The sequence below is a fragment of the Triticum urartu genome, chromosome 2A (assembly GCF_056163025.1).
Source record: "Triticum urartu cultivar PI428250 chromosome 2A, HENAU_Tu73, whole genome shotgun sequence".
Taxonomy (NCBI): Eukaryota; Viridiplantae; Streptophyta; class Magnoliopsida; order Poales; family Poaceae; genus Triticum; species Triticum urartu.
The window spans coordinates 219,651,766-219,670,260 of NC_141874.1; the positions used below are offsets into that span (position 1 = coordinate 219,651,766).

Here is an 18,495-nt window from a genome sequence, read left to right on the forward strand (position 1 = left end):
TGTGTGGTGGACTGGTGGATGCAAGGTTGGGGTGGCCAGATCAGCACCATGGTGCCTCTGCCTGCCGTCGTCACTAATGGACGCCGTGGAGGGGAGCCGCTACCACTGGAGGCAGCCGCTCAAGGCGCCGTCCATCTTCCGCCACCAGGCGGAGGTCCGCCTGCATCCGACTCTCCTCGCCGGCACAGTCGCGTTGGTGGGGCAACGATGGTGGCGGCAGAGCTTGCGTCCGAGCTACACGCAGAGAAACAGAGGGGAGGTGGGGCGCTCCTCGTTCCTGCGCTGCACACTGGATTCGTCCTGACATGGATGGCTCCAGGGATCCAGCGACACCTAGCCTTCTCCAAGGCGGGGGCGGGGAGGGGGGGCTCGGGGCACAGGCGGTGTTCCTCTCAGCGGAGGGCTACTGGATGGCAGTGGCGGCGGCGGCGTGCTTCAGGATCCCAACCTACATCGAGATCGAGGGGTAAAAAACCAGACGGTGGATAGATATATGACTAAAAAAACCGACGAAAAATAACTGACGAAAAAAAAACAGACAAAGTAGTCGGTGGGACGAAAAAAAATCTGAAAGCGAAACTACCAACTGCTCCATTATTTAATCTCTTCCTAATAATAATCTTTTTCTATAATATAATATATATATATTATATATTATATTACAGGGTCGCACTATTCGTCGTCCTGGACGAGGGATAGTTATTCCTCACCCCAGCCGCGCCTCGAACCAGACGCCACAGCTACGTGAGAATAAAGCGCGAACGTAAATTTACTTCAGGCATGAGTCGTAAAGTTACATCATGAGACCCCACGTAAAAAAAACACCGCGAGGTAAATTTACCTCTTCTCTCTACTATCTACTCTCGAATCAGGAGGAAACCAACTCCATGGATCGTGGGAGGGCTCCGCCATTTTCCACACCTCTCCTCCAGTCCACCAGCTCTACCCCTAATTTGTCCATCGTGCAGCCATGACGGTTCCCTACAGACCAGTGGAGCGGTTCGCTATATCCTGTGGCCCGGAGCCGGCTCCGGTGGCTTTGCAGAAGGGAAGATGTCGTCTAGCCGGCGGGGTCCAGCTGAAACTGAAGCGGCGGCGCCAAGTTGGGCCGCGATCTCAGCCCAGGGCGGCGCTCGGCGCATCGACGCACTCCACGAGCTCGAGCCATTTTCATGTCTCTCCTTCCCATCCTTACCTCCATGATTGGATCTGGATTCAAAGATTTCACCGGCTGCCGTTGAGTCGTCATGGTCTAGGTATGATCGACCTCCTCTTCAAGTTTGGTCAATGGCTCCTACTTCATGCGCCCATGAGCTCCAGCGCCGCCCCTTCCTCTCTTGAATATGGTCACCTGGGCACATCCCCCCTGGTGACATCCCTACCTATTTTTCAACACTGAAGTTATTTTGTTTTGACAAGAGTCAGTCAGAATTTGTGTGTTATGAGTTTGGCATCTAAATGGGGGTGGTAAGTTGTGACGGGACAGTGTTGTAATGCGAGCAGAACGAAATGACCATGTTATGATAAATAAAAATTCTTATGCTAAGGTCTTACAATGTTAGAACAAGTCGATGCATTATCTTTCTGAAATCAGCAGCAAAAGTATCAGTAGCTCATTTTGTTGTGGGGAGCAGAGTTTAACAGTCAATTACTTTTGTTTTTAGTGCTGCTTAGAAATTTCCATAACATGTGTGAAGGCTAATTTGATTCTCAGTTCGTACAGTCACCTTGTTCTATTTCAGTTCTGCATCCTAATCAGATTTTGAGCTTGCTTGGTTTGTTCAAAAACCAGATCAAAAAATTTCAAGTGAAGAGAGAAATTTATTGACATAGGAAAGTTCTCCACTAACACTCTTAATTTTGATACCTGCCATGTAGGAAAGTTCTCCCCTAAAACTTTGATTTCTCTGTATTTCCTGTGTGTGTTATGCAGTGGACAAGTGTGAAAAAGTTGTTGTATATATGACATGAAGAAGTTGAGGTAATGTGTTGCAAACATGATGTTTTCCTAACATCCAATTAATTTGGTTGCAGGACTCCACCACCACTACACAATCACATATGGAGGCTACTAACTTATTTGTAGAATAAAGAGGCCAATATATTTAATCTTTTTAGGTATACTTTGGATTTAAGAAGAAGCTTAATCATTGTTATTTTATATATTTGACAGTTTTGACATAAACTCTCTCACATCTACTCAGTTGATTTGATTGGGAAGCTTAACGGTCTACGCGCTACTCCCTACCACTGTACAGCAGTATTTTTGGCAGTGTACTATCCAATTCTTAGCATTCTTTTTTCTGGCAATAACAAACACGGGAAACCTTATTTTGATTTCTGCAATTGTGTTATGCTGGTGCATCATATATCATCAAGAAAAAAATAGACATAATTGCCAGTATACCCGATTTTGTTTTGGAATTAAATGCTTTAGATCTTGGATGCCGCTTTATCTCCTCTGTTATGTTGACTCAGATTTTATTGGACATATTATTCGACTAGCCATGAGGAGAAAATTCTTGTTCAACGTGTTCTCAAAATGTTGACTTCAGATGTTCTCTTTGAGAAACTATTGACACAGAGAAGTAATGACCTTTCTCCGGTTTTGCATATTAAGAACTATTGTTTGTTAATATCTCATCAATCTTCTTTGACACAATTACAGTTTTGTAAATTTCCAAATTTATTGGAGAAAAGAGATCAAATTTTTCTTCTCATTCTCATGCAGCTTCAGATGTTTTACCCATTAGCTTTTGCTATAGGCTTTCGTACAAGTTATCTTGCTCACAGCAAGATCTGCATCCTTGCATTGTAGATGGTAGTTGAACCAACTAATTCAGTATGAACTAATAGTGCAGGGGTTCTACAGATGCAGGGCCACCAAGGAATGTGTTGCGAGGAAGCACGTGTGGAGTGGTGGTGCTGCAACACCGAGATGCTCGTGTCACCGACTAGAACAAGGCAACAAAAAGAATCATATGCAGTCACTCGACCTGTCGATGCTTGCGCAAATTCAGAAGCTTGACTGAATCTGCCAATGCTAGAAGAAGATAGAATAACTCTGAATTTGTATGCCATATATGGAACATGTCATTCAGCCGATTTTTGGTTATTCATCTGACAAAATATCTGGATGCAAATAAATTTTTTAATAAGGCCAAGATTTCACTGCCATATTTTTCATGATGTAGTGAATATTTTTATCGGGGGTGCAATGCATTTACCATTTGAATTATTATGTCGATAAAATTGCTCCATGCGAGCGGTTGTCAAATTTCCTTGTAGAAGTACCACTCGAAGTTCATTCTTCTAATCTGTGTATGCTTTCAGAAAATGATGATAGGCTTATCAATAAGTGTCTTGTTGAGTGTATCTAAGAAAAATAATGTTGAGTTATTGGTTTGGGAGTCCTCCTTTTGATTCTCCTCCAGCGTTTTGTAGCACTGTCTACCGGATCATCACGTCTTGTGCTCAACCCATTAGCTGACCACACACAAAAAGATTCTTTGTGTTCAACTCATTAGCTCTAGACCACACACAAAAATATTCTTGTGAGTTGTTGTGAAGACATAAGTATTACATTGATACACTGGGCTACATGAGAACTACCCAAAAAGCACTTGAATTTCATTACACAACTAGGTCGGTTTACAATGAACAAACACGATCAGAGTTCGTCATACACAATCATACAGACAATAAATTCAGTAAGCTATTTGAGAAAGTAGCATCTAAATATTCAATATCTACAGACAAGACTATCTATCTGTAGTGACAAGACTATCTTTCTGTAGTGCAACACTCTCCCATCGATCTTGAGATGGACACTGTTCTCGCCTATCTGCAGACATTTGTAGTTCCAATTAGGAGTTGCAAAATCAACATCTGGATGACCGTAAAGTTTCTGCAAAGATGTTTCCAGTTAGCCTTTGCAACATCCTCATCTGGATGACCATACAGTTTGAGCAATGATTTCTGAAATAGTTTCAGAGTTTTGGCAACTGTTACATGTACACGTATCATTGCAGCTCCTCATGACTACTCTGTTCCTGTCATGGGAAGGGAACCTTGATATACAGAAACTGTCGATTTGTGGAAAGTTAGTGCTGCCGAAATTTTACTGTGATATTTTCATTCATCAAATAATGGTGCATGATAGCGGACAAGATAATAAGCGGTCAAGAGAGATGTGAGCAGGATCTCAAGTCTCAACTACAAAAGATTAATTAGTTGTTTTTTTAGAGAAGATTAATTAGTTGTTGATACCATGCCATTCTATACAAACCTATACGAACGTAACAAATTCTTCCATTCTGTATTGCTCAAAGCCCCAAACAATCTAGGGAGTAGAATGCGCGTGAGAAAATACACATCTGTCTTTGAGTTCCTTGCTAATTGCAAATGAAATGAAGGGGGCAATAATTTGCATAGAAATATTAAGAGAACTAGTAAACCCATAGCATCGACTTGTTGGCAGGATTTACCTTACGACCAAAATTTGAAGTCAGGACATGAATTTCTGAAAGAAACAACTGCAAATGGTAGGTTTGCTCACCATGAAATCCCGAATGGAAAACAGTAACAAAACGTGAACCAAAAAAAAGCCTAGCTGGACTGAAGATTTAGCTCGCCACCGTACCCTGATGTCGAAACCCAATGGTGTGCTCCGCCCACCATATAACCACCCACAGCAGTGCCGAGGCCGGCCAGCGCTTGCTGATGCCACCCCTCGAGCCAGTCGCAGGCTCCCAAAGCTTCAAAACCTTTGAGTAAATGGCAAACAGTCTTAGAAATTCTCCTAGAAAGGAACAGCTTAAAGATTCACGTACACCTAAACCATGTACTTGCATGAGCACACAACTATTAAACACTCCTTAATCTAAATTGTGTTATTCATTTTCTATAGATGGCTTAATAAACTCCAAAATACAACACTCTCCTTGTCCTATTCTTATATGCAACTAAACTGATTAATGTTTGCTAACAGGAAAAATTGCTTGCTTTATACTGAATCCCTGATTTGTTGGAACTGCCGAAGAAACTAGTTGTGAATTCCAATTAGGTAACTGCATAGTGCAGCTACCTACGCCAACAGCTATGCCTGATTGTACTATATTCAAATCAAGCCAATTTCCTGGTGCACATGACCATCGTGAAGTGACTCATGCAACCAACTTTGCTATAATAAACACAAGAGCAGTCGAACCCCAATCCTAACCAATCAGAACATAATTTTCTCGCCTGCGCACCATTGCCTCGTCTCCAAGTCCCTTGCATACATCTTCTGCTCCTAGATTTCTTGGCAGAATTCCAATTCCTTGATTGCCTAATAAATTCACAAAACATAAAACTAGCATCATCGATTAAAATCTTATCTTAAGAATAGCATAAAATAAAAATCCACGTAAAGTGAATATTCTTTAATTGAAGAAATATTGCTCGTATGTATGTGCAAATTTCGATTATAACATAAATATACAGATAGCATTGTCAGCTAACCTTCAATTAAGTCAGAACCATCATTTATTGCTAAAGGATGAAAATTCGTGAAACTTAAACAAAAGCAAAATCAGTAGAGTATTCATATGTCCCATGACAAAAAAAAAACTGATCTCAGCTAGATTGAAGTCTGATACTCTACTGTTGTTCCTTTCTCCGCGGCCTTGAGCTTCTCCTCTTCTTCTATGTCATCCACATGACCTTCATCTCCTCCTTGAATTGATTCCACCGCCAGGAGTCCGTCTCAAGCATTACCTCCATCACCCGAGCTCCTCATTTATATTTCCTTTCCTTGCTTGGTCTGCTTCCTCTTCCCCTGCACTGCTCCCAAAAACCAATAAGCCTAACCCTATAAATTCAGAAGTTCATGGAGGAGGATAGGGGAAGACGAGGAGGAGGGTGGTCTTATACCGCCGACAGTGGAGAGGGACGCCGGAGAAGGTCGCTGTCACTGCCGAGCTCGCCCGGATCTTGCATCGCCCACGGTGCCTCCGAGTCGTTGCCGCACGAAAGAGGAAAGGGTAGTACTCCACACGCGGAAGAGGTAGTCCCCGCCGTTGGGTCATCCCTCCGGCGCCGTCGCTGGCTCGCTGCCGCTGCCTCCACATTGACGAGATTTTTTCTTTTTTGAGGGGAACCGCAACGGCGAGATGCGAGCAGCCGGAAGGAGAGAGAAACGGACCGGGGGCATGGCCTAGTTTTTTTCTTTGCAATCAGGGGTAGTGGACGACCCGTTTTCCATCGACGTAAAATTACATTGCTGACGTTAGTTAAACTAGACCATCCCTCGGTCGATCGACCAGGGTGAGGAATTATTTATTCTTCACCCTGCGTATTAAATAGACCTTATATATATATATATATATATATATATATATATATATCTTTCCCTAATAATAAAGTACGGATTGACTTTGTGGGTTTACCGTCACAATACGCTTCTTCCCGTGATTTTACGCTTTCAATTTGAATTTAAAGCATATTCAAGGTGGTACTAAATTTTGATACTATTCATGTGACCCGCCACGCACAACTTCCGTACGGAGGGATGAGACTCGAACGAAGCCTACGTGATGGAAAACACGCAGCTTGGGCTATGGCCTAACTAATCTAGCCAACATAAAGGGCCTGGCAAAAATATTAGATGCTACTTGGAATTGAACTCACGACCTCATCTTCGCCTAGCTATTGTCGGCACCAACTGAGCTGGTTTGCTAAGAAGAAAAGTTTGTTTCATGTATTATTAATCCCACCTCGCGTCCTTAAATCCAATCCTACTAATTTATATAGGCCTTTCAATGTCCTGGTTATCAAGGAGCTGTCTGGGAATCAATAAGCAAAGGCTGAGAAAAGGAAGCAACTCATACATGCATGCACGATGGGCCTGAAGGAGATTAACAGAAACAAGGAAGTGTAAATTCATTCTCTGGCAGGCTAGCTTGCAGATATGCAGATGGGGGACATGAAAGGAGTGAAGGAAAGGGAACGGAACGAGCGAAAAAAGGCTGGGACAGCGGTGACAGGGGTGAAAGAAGAAAAACGGCAGGGCGTGAGGGCGTGAGGGTCGGACCCGAGGTGCTCGAGCGCTGCCTGCGCTGCTGCTCGGCTCTAGAGAAAGCTAGAGCAAGGAAGAAGCTCGCAGGTTGTTACAATGTTCATTTTGTTTTTAGAGAATAGGGCTTTGAAACGTGGCATCACTACAATGACGAGGTGTACACGTGGCCGGCCGGCCATGACTACAACGAGGCGTATGGGGTCTCTGGCCAGCGGCGACGGTTTACTCGAGACAATAGAGAAAATAGTTCTTTTCTGTTCAAAGTGGCGGGAGAGAGAAAATATAGAAAAATAAATCTATTGCAGGGAGCTTGAAATTGATGAACAAACGAGATGTGTGCGTGCGGTTCTAGTCTCTCAACGTGCGCGTCTTTTTTTAAAAAAGAGCCTATCCGATGTCTACGTGAAATGCTTATGTTTGGATCAAGTCCAAATTATGCAAAAAAGGAAAATGGAGTATAACCTTGCAAACCAAACAACCAATCTTCTCTAAAAAATAACATAGCAAAAAACGGCTTGCATTTGAATATTTTTTAAAAAAATCTCTATAAAAAATTCCCATTCAATGCACCACTACTCTTCCATCTGATGGTAGTACGAAGCTGAAGGACGTGTCGTCAAAGTACATGAACACGGCTTCATAATAAAACATTAATTGTGGATACCAAAAACCTTACCATCATCGACGAGAGGAGGACGTTGCGAATATTAAAAGTGCCAACATGAATAAATGACTCACTAGGAAAGTGCGATGATTTTTTTTCCTTAAAGCATGATATGCATTTGTTTTATACCTCGACATGCGATGGGTATTTGGTGGACACCTCAATTTTCTTTCTCGTTGCAACGCACGGACATATGTGCTATCATGAATAAACGAAAATCTATATTTAAAAGAGACCGCAAAATTGGCCTTGATCCCTGGTGGCTAATGGTGTACAAATAAAGAGGGACTTGAATTGGGTTGAAGTTGGATTAAATCCGTCATGCAGCGGTGGTGGGCTAGCAAAAGCAAAATTCATAACAACGTAGAGAAGGTGATGCTTCTAAATTCATAACACTGCAGTTTCTAGACTTATTTTAGCAATTTTTGATCATTAGTGGTACCCGGACCATCGAGGACATGAATGTTTGGGCTACACCTTCCAGGTTGCTATCATAAGATTGTGGCGATCTCGCCATGGTTAAATTCTTACTCCAAATAAGGAGTTGTCGACCATTATCCGAAGACATATGGTGTGTATACTGTAAACCGATGAGGCGATGAGGCATTGTAGGAGACGAGGAAGCGGCTCGCAGCTTCCACAATCGACATGCCCGACTAGCTCATCGCCACACTCATGAAACACATATGCATGGGTGATGGCATGCCAGGGTGTCTACCAAAGCCCATGCCTCTACGAACAAGCCTGGCTCGTTGGACCCACTTGCATTAGTCCGCAACAAACGAGATGGAATCCAGCTTTGGTGTTTGTTCTATGGTAAAGCACATGCGTTCCGTCAAAGAAAAAAATCCAATTAATTTCGGTGATAAACACTATCTTTTTTCTCCCGTTGCAACGTACGGACATTTTTACTAGTATATAATAAAGCACGAATTGACTCCATGGGTTCACCGTCACAATACGCTTGTTCCTGTGAATTTACGCTTTCAATTTTTTTTCACCTATATTATTTTCCACATCCAAGATGATACTATTCATCTTTCTGGCACGATTTTTGTCCGTTTGTTGTTTCCATATATAATTATTTTCGCACGTGACAGGCCATCCAGATTTTTGATAGCCGGCCCACTTGATATGTGAATGGGCGCAAAAATTAAAAATTATATGCTGAGGATTCGAACGCTGACTGCCAGAAAAGCGCATAGAGCAAATCACCAACTCAGCTGGCACATTGTATATTTATAAAAACAAGGATTACCCTCTTACTCTACCAAGCCAGGAGGGGCCACATTATTCCGTCCCACCCGAAGGAAGCCACACTACCGAACGGGTGAGGCTGGCCCACAACCTGGTGCAATAAATAGTCCCATACTGCTCCCTTAAACTCAGTCTTTGTAATTTATATACATCTTCGAGTTTAGATTATCCTCTTACTCTACCAAGCCAGGAGGGGCCACATTATTCCGTCCCACCCGAAGGAAGCCACACTACCGAACGGGCGAGGCTGGCCCATAACCTGGTGCAATAAATAGTCCCATACCGCTCCCTTAAACTCAGTCTTTGTAATTTATATACATCTTCGAGTTTTCTCGGTATCAAGGAGCCATCTCGGAAATCAATAAAGAAGGAAATAAGTCCTTTCATAATAAGGAAGGAAAGAGAGAAAAAAAGAAGGAAAGAAGAGGGATTTCATAACAGAATAAGAACGAAAAAAGAGAAAAATAAATAAGGAAAGAGGGCGGGTTGGTGGCAGACTAAGGAAAGAAAGAGGGAGAAAAATAAAGAAGAAAAGAGGGCGGGTTGATGGCGGAATAAGGAAAGAAAGAGGGCCGGTATTTCATCTCTAGACAGAGACAAAATGGAAAGTGTCCCATAAATAATAAGATAAGGAAAATATATAAAACTAAAAAAAGGAAAGAGAGGGTCTCCAAATGGGATATAATGGCACTAAACGTCTCCGTGCATGCATCAGGCAAGTTGAACTACTCCCTCCATCACAGTTTAGAAGGCATAGTTAAATTTGCGTGCATTTCTATAATAGACAAGGTTTAGGGCGCATTGCATTTATTTTTAGTAGCTAATTAGTACTCCGATATACTATTTTTATATGCATGCGTAGTGTGAATGCTATTTTTTAGCCCATCTCACAACCAATAGATAACCACCTAGGTCTCAGAGAATTTTTAAGCGCGCCTTCTAAACCGTGACGGAGGTAGTACTTTTTATATCTGAATTGACATCAAATTATAACTTAATAGCAAATTATGTTGGAGTTGTTTAACATGCGCAAAAAAAATACTATGTCTAAATCATAATAAACAGGACTCATTCTATGTTGGTCATGTACAATATTTTTCTGAGAACAAAACATTTGCTCTTATTTTTCTGCTCGACACGCTAGCGCCCATCACAAACTCTTAGAGTGCTCCTAATAAAAATAATTTTGGTCACCAAAGCACAATCCGTTGGACTACCTGTTGTGTGTAACACAAACTCCGCACTGATGGATGATCTTTATACAATGCTCCTAATATTATTGCCCCGCAAAAAATGCTTCTAATATCATTGGACACAAATAGCGCTATGCTACCCAGTCCCTAAACCTAGCCAACACTGGTTCATGGAAATCTTTGTTGTCTCCGTAGTGAAGCAAGAATGTTGTACTAAGACTTTACTATTTTTATTATAGTGCGATATTTTTGGGGCATCACTAAGCAATGTCAAAAAATCCGTGAAGAGATACTCGCGACCAGGTAGATATTTCTGTGATTTAAATTGCACGCACCTACAGTATACTTACGAATTTCTTTCACGGTTATGTTTTTGCACAACACATCTTTTCATGTGTGTTTATCATGTGGCAGTGTGCAAGATTTCAAAGAGTTTACTGATGTCATCATTTGTGGTAGTCGGTCGTAGGGCTGCGAGAAAAGCTCAAGACTCGTGAGCCGCTCGAGATTGGCTCGTATTTTGACTTGACTCGAGATCGACTCGAAGAGAAATGAGCTGAGTATGAACACTTTATGTAGCTCGATAGAGAAACGAGTTAATCTTGAGCCAACACTGGCTCGCTCGATTTTAGCTCGATAGCTCGATGTCAAATAATTATATTAAATAATCTTGATTGTATATTAAAAGAAAATAGGACAATCTATTGCCATATATGTTGTGTACAATTTTTCTCAATTTTACCTAGTAGGAAACATGAAGGCCTAATTAAACAGGACAAACTTAGCCTCAATATGGTGCATGGTCATTCGTGTGTCAAATATCCTATTATTCTCTGCCAAAGTTTAAGAGCAGACGCACCTTGATTTTTCTATCTTTCTAGTTCATTGATCCCTACTTATCAAGTGCTAGTCTTAAGTTGAGAGAGAATAAGTCAAATTTTATAGTGGTTTTCTATGTTGTGTTGTGGGCTATAATGTTTGAAAAAATGCCTTAGATTATTCATAAAATCATCTTATTATTTAGCTCGAAACTAGCTCGAGATCGGCTCGAGATCGATGCAAGTTGAGCATGAGTCATTTTCTGCGGCTCGATCTTGAGCTTCCCTCATGTTGAGCTTGCTCGAATTTTAGTATAATCTGAGCTGAGCCTAGTCCAACTCGCTCGAGCTCGACTAGTTTGCAGCCCTAGTCGGTCGTGGGAGGAGGAGGGGGAAGGGTCTTGAGCTATCGGGTTCATGAAGTATGGTTTTGTTCTTCTCCCGCTGCAACGCACGGGCATTTGTGCTAGTCTCTCCTTAATAATAAAGCACGGGTTGACTCCATGGGTTCACCGTCACAATACGCTTCTTCCCGTGAATTTACGCTTTCAGTTTTTTTTTCAATACGTCTATATTTTTTCCAAAATCCAAGGTGGTACTAATCTATCTATATATAACACTTCGTATAAAATTTCAAGATTGGGCCGCAGCGCGCACACGAAGCTAGCCCAAGAAAATACAAAAATAATTGCCAACCCATGTAGCACGCCGTCTTATTTTCCAGCTACGACGCACAAGATAAGGTGAGCGCTCCATACGTTTTTACGTTTTTGTTGTTTTCATACACAATTCATTAATTGTTCACCCGATCGTCCGATTAGGCAAACCACCTGCGCCTGAGTTGTCTGACTCGATCTCCATGGCTATTACTTGGGCCTTAGCCCACCGAAGAGGTATGTTGCCAGGTGTCCCGATCTCCTTCCTATTTGAACAAGTCCTTCCTCTTTTTGAATCCTTTCTGCGCCGGTCGCCTCCTCCAACAGAAACTCTCTTCGAGCACGCACACGCCCATGCGGGGATCGGCGGGGACTCTTTTGGCCCACAGGCCGATGAAGGCACATATAAAGGCTTCTCGACTCCCTCGAGTCCTCGGCCGAAGCCCCAATTCAATTCAGCGACAGGAACAATCTCACGGGAGCAGGGGCTTCCTCTATGTGGGGTGCGCACCGCGTCGTCGTCGTTGTCGTCGGTGGCGGTCTAACCGTTATGGGCATGGAACCCTAAAGCTACCGGCAGCTTTGCCGAAGACGGGAGCTAAATCTGTGCTGTGTTGATCGTAGTTGAACTAACGGCGGCGACAGGAACAAGCTGCACGGCAGCGGCGGCAGCGGTGACATCAGCGACATGAACAATCTGACAGGAGCAGGCTAGCTTTATGTGGGGTGCGAGCGTGTCGTTGGTTGTATTCTAACTGTGTCGCGACGAGAGTCGTTGGTGCATGTGTTGCATGCCGCGGTCGTGGAGTTGAATAATTGGAGCTTCCATGGAAGGCAACGACGAGTCGACAATAAGTAGGTTGGGGAGGAGAGGGCGGAGGGGTAGACAACAAGAGGCCATGATCAGTTGCAGAGATTGTGAGGCACGTCAGAAAGGCACCATTTCTGGTGCAGTAAGAGATTGTAACTATGTGGCGCGACCGCGCGAGCCGGCGTCTAATAGCGGCCGTCGTCAATACCATACTTGAGGAATACAGAGAGGAAAGGCGATCAGGTCCGTTGCAATGTCAAGCTATGATTAACTTTACATGGACGATTATGGCTGTGACTTCCATTACTAACATGGTGTCCAAGTTCCTCGGAAGATTCCGTTTTGCACAGCTAGGACGACCATAGCGCTAGACAGATGCATGAGCCCCAATAAACTCATAATAATGCATCTTCTAGGACATGCAGGCGGTGTTTCTTAAGTATGTACTTCTGATTGATGGCCTCCTATATACAACAACTAGAGATCAGATAGGTTATTTCCTAGCATGGCCTGAAGGGCACTGCTTGCAGCAGTGGTGCCAAAAATTGCTGCCCATATGGTGTCGTTGCTTTCCTGGCACGTGCTTATTAGTCTCACCATATTTTGTTTGATATTGTTGGTAATTTTTTCAACTGATCTCGAAATAGTAGAGAGTGCGCATACATATTAGGATCATTGTCAGGCCACCTCAAGGTTGCCGGCAGCAGCTACCAGTGTCCAAGAAAACTGTGCCATTTATTAGTGTAAACAATTAATGTTTTCCTACTACTTCTTTGAGTATTTGTGTTCTACATGATCATTCTTACTCATGATATGCTAACATGAAATTGCTCTTTCAGGACATGCGTGGGGGTGTGCCTAAATGCATAGTTAAAACACGAGATATAATATTCTCTTTCTTTTTAGAGTATTGATAGACCCTTCTTCACATTAAGTTATCATTTGGTTTCACAAGTTTTTTTACACTAATTCAGTTTCATTGTTTTAGTATGTTTTCCAAAAACATGTTACCTTGCTCCTCCCATCCATAAGTATCCCTCAAGGATATCATGTTTGTTTTTTATTATCCAATTAATTAATATTTTCTAGACTCTCTCAAACGTGTATTTTTCTGTCCCAGGGTTTCCATTGGTATTTGTTCCAATGATTTTTTTTCTTGAAGTCTGTTCTAATTGTCAGTCTTTGTAGATGGTGATCCATATTGTAATTGATTGGCGTGCGAGGATCTGTTTCTTCCGTTGCAACGCACGGACATATGTGTGTTAGTTAATAATAAAGCACGGATTGACTTTGTCGGATTCATCGTCACAATACGCTTCTTCACGTGAATTTACGCTTTCGCTTTGAATTTAAAACATATACGCGAGGTGATACTAATAAAATTGAGTACGTCGCATGCTAGGCTCGCTCATGCTATTGATCCTTTTATTACGGGGGCCTTCTCTTACATTGATCCTTTTATTATGGGCCTTCTCTTATGGATCGTCCAGTATTGAAAAGAAAAACTCCTGAAAGCGCACGCACACGCGGACATCTCCTTCTTCTTTCTCTCAACACGCACGAACTCCTCCTGACCAGCGTTGGCCGCCGCCGATCTGGACTCTCCGGCTCCCGTGCTCCCCCCCCATCCCGCGCTGCTAAGGGAAGGAAGGGCATGGCCCTGCGAGCGGCCGCGACGAGGCTCGCATCCTCCATCCGCCGCCACAGCCACCTCCCAATGTCCGAGTTGCTGCTCCCGTGTCGTGATTGGAGACCGTGTCCTTTTCCAACTGCAATCAATGGATTTCCCTACCCGGATTTGAGTCGCCTGGTATAAGAAGGAAGGGTCCTCGGCCGGAATCTCCATCAGGTTGCGTCCTTGGACCAGAAGCTCCATCAAATCCCATCGAAATTGCAATTTTCCTTGAAACATCCAATTTCGCCGCCGAGTTCGCTGGAGGAAGAAACGCCGAGTTCGCCGGAGGAACAAGAACGTCCGTCCAACCGTCCAATGTCGCTGCTGGTGGCTACACCAGAGGTATATATCCCCTTGATATTCATTGGATGCAATTCCCTGTTTTAGATGTTGTTTCTGTCCCCTGCCATTGACTACGCAACAAGGGATGGAACCTGAGGCACAGCCGCTATGGTGCTGAGAAGGAGGCGGCTGTGGCACCCGACAAATGCTGGACTCGGATTTGATGCTCAATTAGGGCGGCCACACACATGACTCTGCCCAAGATTCAACTGCAGGTGGCTCGGATAAAAAGGATTGCAACATAGAACTGTTGATAGGATGGTTAGTTTTGGAAGGGGAATGGTAGTATGAGCAGAGATTGAAAACAAGGCTGCAGTGCAAACACTCTTGCTCAACCAATTTAAGCTCAACGTCAGCTGTTGATTAAACATTGGATATACTCCCCCAAATGACATCGTTGCACTACACTGGACCTGACGAGGAGGGGATCCAGCTAGATGTCTGATGGCACTTCCACATGTATAAGCTTTGTATGTCCCTCCTTTTTCTGCATCTTTGTTTCCAAAGGTCGAGAAAGTACGTCTCATCTTTTTCTTCAAAATTTCTTGCATGAGACTGACCATTGTTTCTTCTTTTTCTTTAGGAGCTTAGGTTGTATTTCTGAGGGGAGCATACTTATTATTACCTTAATTGGGTTTGACTTTTGGCTACTGTATTGCTGTCACAACTTACCTGCGAAATAGAAAGAGAGTCATGTTTGATAAGGTATTCTGATTCAGCTGTATGCTTGCAGAGCATTTATTTTTCTATCCAAGTATTACTAGACTCTACCAAGTTTTATAATGACATAACATTAACTTGTTATAGGATATGTACCGAGTAATGAGTATGTACAGAAGTGTTGGTTCTTGGTTCTTGCATGGAGGTGAGCAATTATGGGTTGCAAACGTTGTTGCTGCCCATCACCTGGTCCAATTGAAGCACAACCAATAGGCTGCCTTGAATAAAGGAGTTCTCAAAGATGATGTCTTTTAGCACGACCATTTTTATTGATTTAGTTTCTGTACAATTTTGGGGCATCCAAACTTGGAAAGTTTCATCCTTCAAGTTAAATTGGGACAATCCATTCATTAATTTCAGCGAAAAATATTGGTACTATTCTTCCTATTTTTATTCACATTCGTAGAAATATATGTTTAATGATGGCTCTGCAATTTTCCTATTAGTATGCATGATTTTTCTTTTTGATTGCTCACCCTTGTACTTTTTGCAGTAAGATCATAAATGACAATTATAACGGTGGCGATTTTTACCATCAATTCCTTATTTTTCACTTCTCTCACACTCATGATAGGTTGATATATATTTCCAGTTATCTTTACATCTTCAATATGTTGATGTAGCTCCAATCCCATGATACAATCAATTCATTTTCCGCAGCCCATCTCATGCAGGCAGATGGGGCGATACATTCATGAGCTTGCCACTATGCTTAACTAGCTTGTTCAACTTCTCTTGTGAGATCAAATTACTTTGACGTGAATTTTCATAGCTCTTTGTGCTCTTTCCTTCTTGCTGAACCAATGTTTCCTCATGAGGTGACCCTGATTATGTGGACCCTGATTTGACTTGGAGTCTGCCTTAACTAACGCCTCTGATATTTAGATAGAGACAAGGGGACGGGTGAATCCTGCGGAGGCGGACGAGGTCACAAGGAGGTGTACGCCAAGGCCGATCCCATCAGGAACTACATCTACCGCCGTCGCCTCTCCTGTGAGCGTCTGGGAGCCCCTCCTCGGCTCCTCCCACAAACACATAGCGGCGTCTTAAGCATGTCCGCCGCTCGCTGCCGCCGGCTGGTCGTCGTCTCCCTCACCGGCATCCCAACGAATCCATCGGCAGTAGCCTTCCTCTCTTCGATCTTGACGTCCGTTTCGTTCGTCGTTATCCAGCCCCTTTCTCCCTGAGACGGCAAGGAGATGGACGCTGCCGAGATTAGGTCAAGCGCGGCAAAGCATACCAGACCCGATCCAGCACCATCCTCCCTGCTGTGGCAAGGAGACGGGCGCTTCACAGGCGAAGTCGGGCCCGATGAAGTAGGCTGGATCGATCTCCTGCACGTACCAGTCGGTGCCGACTACTACTGAACCCCATCCATGGATGCAAGGTCTCCGTGCTCATCGTCGACGGCTGCACCCTGGCCAAGTCACTCATCATTCGCGAGTACATCCATACCGCTTGACGGTGCAGCTGACATGTACGAGGGTGCCGACGCTTGACGGAGACGAGAGCACAGAAGAGGCTGCTGCCATCGAACCCTGTCAGAGCATGCCACGCCGACCCACGGAAGCAGGCTGCCATCGTTGAACCTGGCCAGCCACGATAGTGCATGAATAAGGGCGCCGCAATCGAACCGGCATGCTGCGTGCGTGAAGCCGTGGAGTACCAAGGTGCAGGCCATCGTGCATTGTGTTCACCCCGGGGGTAAAGCTCGGCGATGGAAGCTGCCACGCTACAAGATGCACGTTGCACATCCGCGTGGCGATCATGCACGCATATGCTCTCGTAGCCAGGTGCGGTCGCATGAGCTCCTGGGCGGCGTAGATATACAGCGAGCATGCATGTAGTACGCACAAAGCATCAGCATGACTGACAGTTCTTTTGTCGGAAGAGCCTGACAAATAGTTGTAGCTCCTCAACTAATCTATGTCTAAAGTTTCAAAGCAAGGATCAATATGCAAGTAAAAAATAAAAAATCAAGGATCAATATGGCAGCTATATTTACACTGCTAAAATTTCAATTTACTCTGACCGATGTTGCGTGTTTGTCCAGCTGTTTTGTAGCTAGGTACAGGCAGACAGGTCTCATGCTTAGGCATTTGACACGAACGATGGAAATTTAATGCAGAAACTCAATGAGACCATGACTAACTACCGTCACATGAAATTACTGGCTACTGCATTCTATTGATCATGCATGGCCACTGAATTCTTAAATTTATTTTTATATCCGTTGCAACGCACGGGCCCTTTTACTAGTATATATATTGACTTGTTGCTTGTAGGGGCAATGAGATATTCACGCATTGACCCTTTTTGCATATGGGGCAATGAGATATTCATGACCAAGTATCAAGTGAGGAGACTGATAAGAATTATTAGCAAAAAGATACGAATGGTGGCAAGCAAATTATTTGTTTATGGTCTATCCAACACAACAGTGAGTTGTAGGATGGTAACTACAAACTCTGTAGCCTTCTCTTTTTACTGCCCATAATGAGTTTTTAGACAACAATGTCTGAATCTTTTTCGTTCCCAGTGGTTCCCGAAGCAGTTCACTCAAGATGACCTCGCAAAGTACATGATTGGTGGACACGCGATGAAGGTTAAAGTATTTCATCCAGACTACAATGAGCATCGAGAAGTCGTAATGAAGACAGTGAAGGATGGACGAGCAACCATCACAAGGGGTTGGCCTAGAGTCGTGTGCGCATTACGCATGGAGGAGGGCACAATATGGGCATTCCGCTTCACCTTCTTCAGCAACCAGAATGTCTTTCGCCTCTCTCTTTACAGTCTTTCGTACAACCGTGGTTCGTCATTCTTTACTTGGTGCTTCTGTAGTTCTTCAGTATATGTACCTGTGCATCGAATTATGCATTCGTGGTTGAACCTATATTTGTAATAAACATGATTGGATATGAAATAAGTGATTGCCTACTTTCAGATTCAAAACATGTGATTTTTAAATTATGGATTAATTAGGGATTACACTGCACACGGTTTGCGAAAGCGAAACATCTACGATAGACGTGGAGATCAGAAACGTTTTTAGGATCCACTACATGTGCGATCAATCTCCACTGCACACACGACATCCTCTTGGAAAGTATCTGCATTAGGCCACCTTGCGCAAAAGTTTACGACATAAAAACTATGTGTGATGGACAGTCTTTGCCAAACAGTTTCTTCTACAAACCGTGTGTGATGCATTTAATAACGCAAACGATAAAATTGTTAATATTGTGTGCAATGGCAATGCTATCACAAACGATTTAACGGGAAATATTGTGTGTCATGTA

The 18,495-nt window shown here is 43.4% G+C and overlaps 1 protein-coding gene and 2 long non-coding RNA genes across 3 annotated transcripts; 2 read left to right on the plus strand and 1 right to left on the minus strand.

The window, feature by feature from the left end:
- Window positions 1–295: 295 nt before the first annotated feature.
- LOC125536871 (uncharacterized) lies at window positions 296–3,252 on the plus strand. The gene is made up of 2 exons (XR_007295266.2): window positions 296–1,256; window positions 2,035–3,252. It is a non-coding gene; the product is annotated as an uncharacterized LOC125536871 (long non-coding RNA).
- Window positions 3,253–3,530: 278 nt separating this feature from the next.
- LOC125536873 (uncharacterized) lies at window positions 3,531–6,231 on the minus strand. Its single transcript, XM_087543674.1, has 5 exons — window positions 5,914–6,231; window positions 5,253–5,823; window positions 4,643–4,766; window positions 4,488–4,522; window positions 3,531–3,844 (listed from the first exon to the last, which is right to left on the minus strand). Exons 2-5 carry the CDS (start codon window positions 5,361–5,363, stop codon window positions 3,743–3,745), a joined length of 372 nt encoding a protein of 123 aa, XP_087399800.1. The 5' UTR covers window positions 5,364–5,823; window positions 5,914–6,231; the 3' UTR covers window positions 3,531–3,742.
- Window positions 6,232–13,938: 7,707 nt separating this feature from the next.
- Window positions 13,939–18,126, plus strand: LOC125536870 (uncharacterized). Its single transcript, XR_007295265.2, has 4 exons — window positions 13,939–14,943; window positions 15,057–15,178; window positions 15,281–17,648; window positions 17,733–18,126. It is a non-coding gene; the product is annotated as an uncharacterized LOC125536870 (long non-coding RNA).
- Window positions 18,127–18,495: the final 369 nt, after the last annotated feature.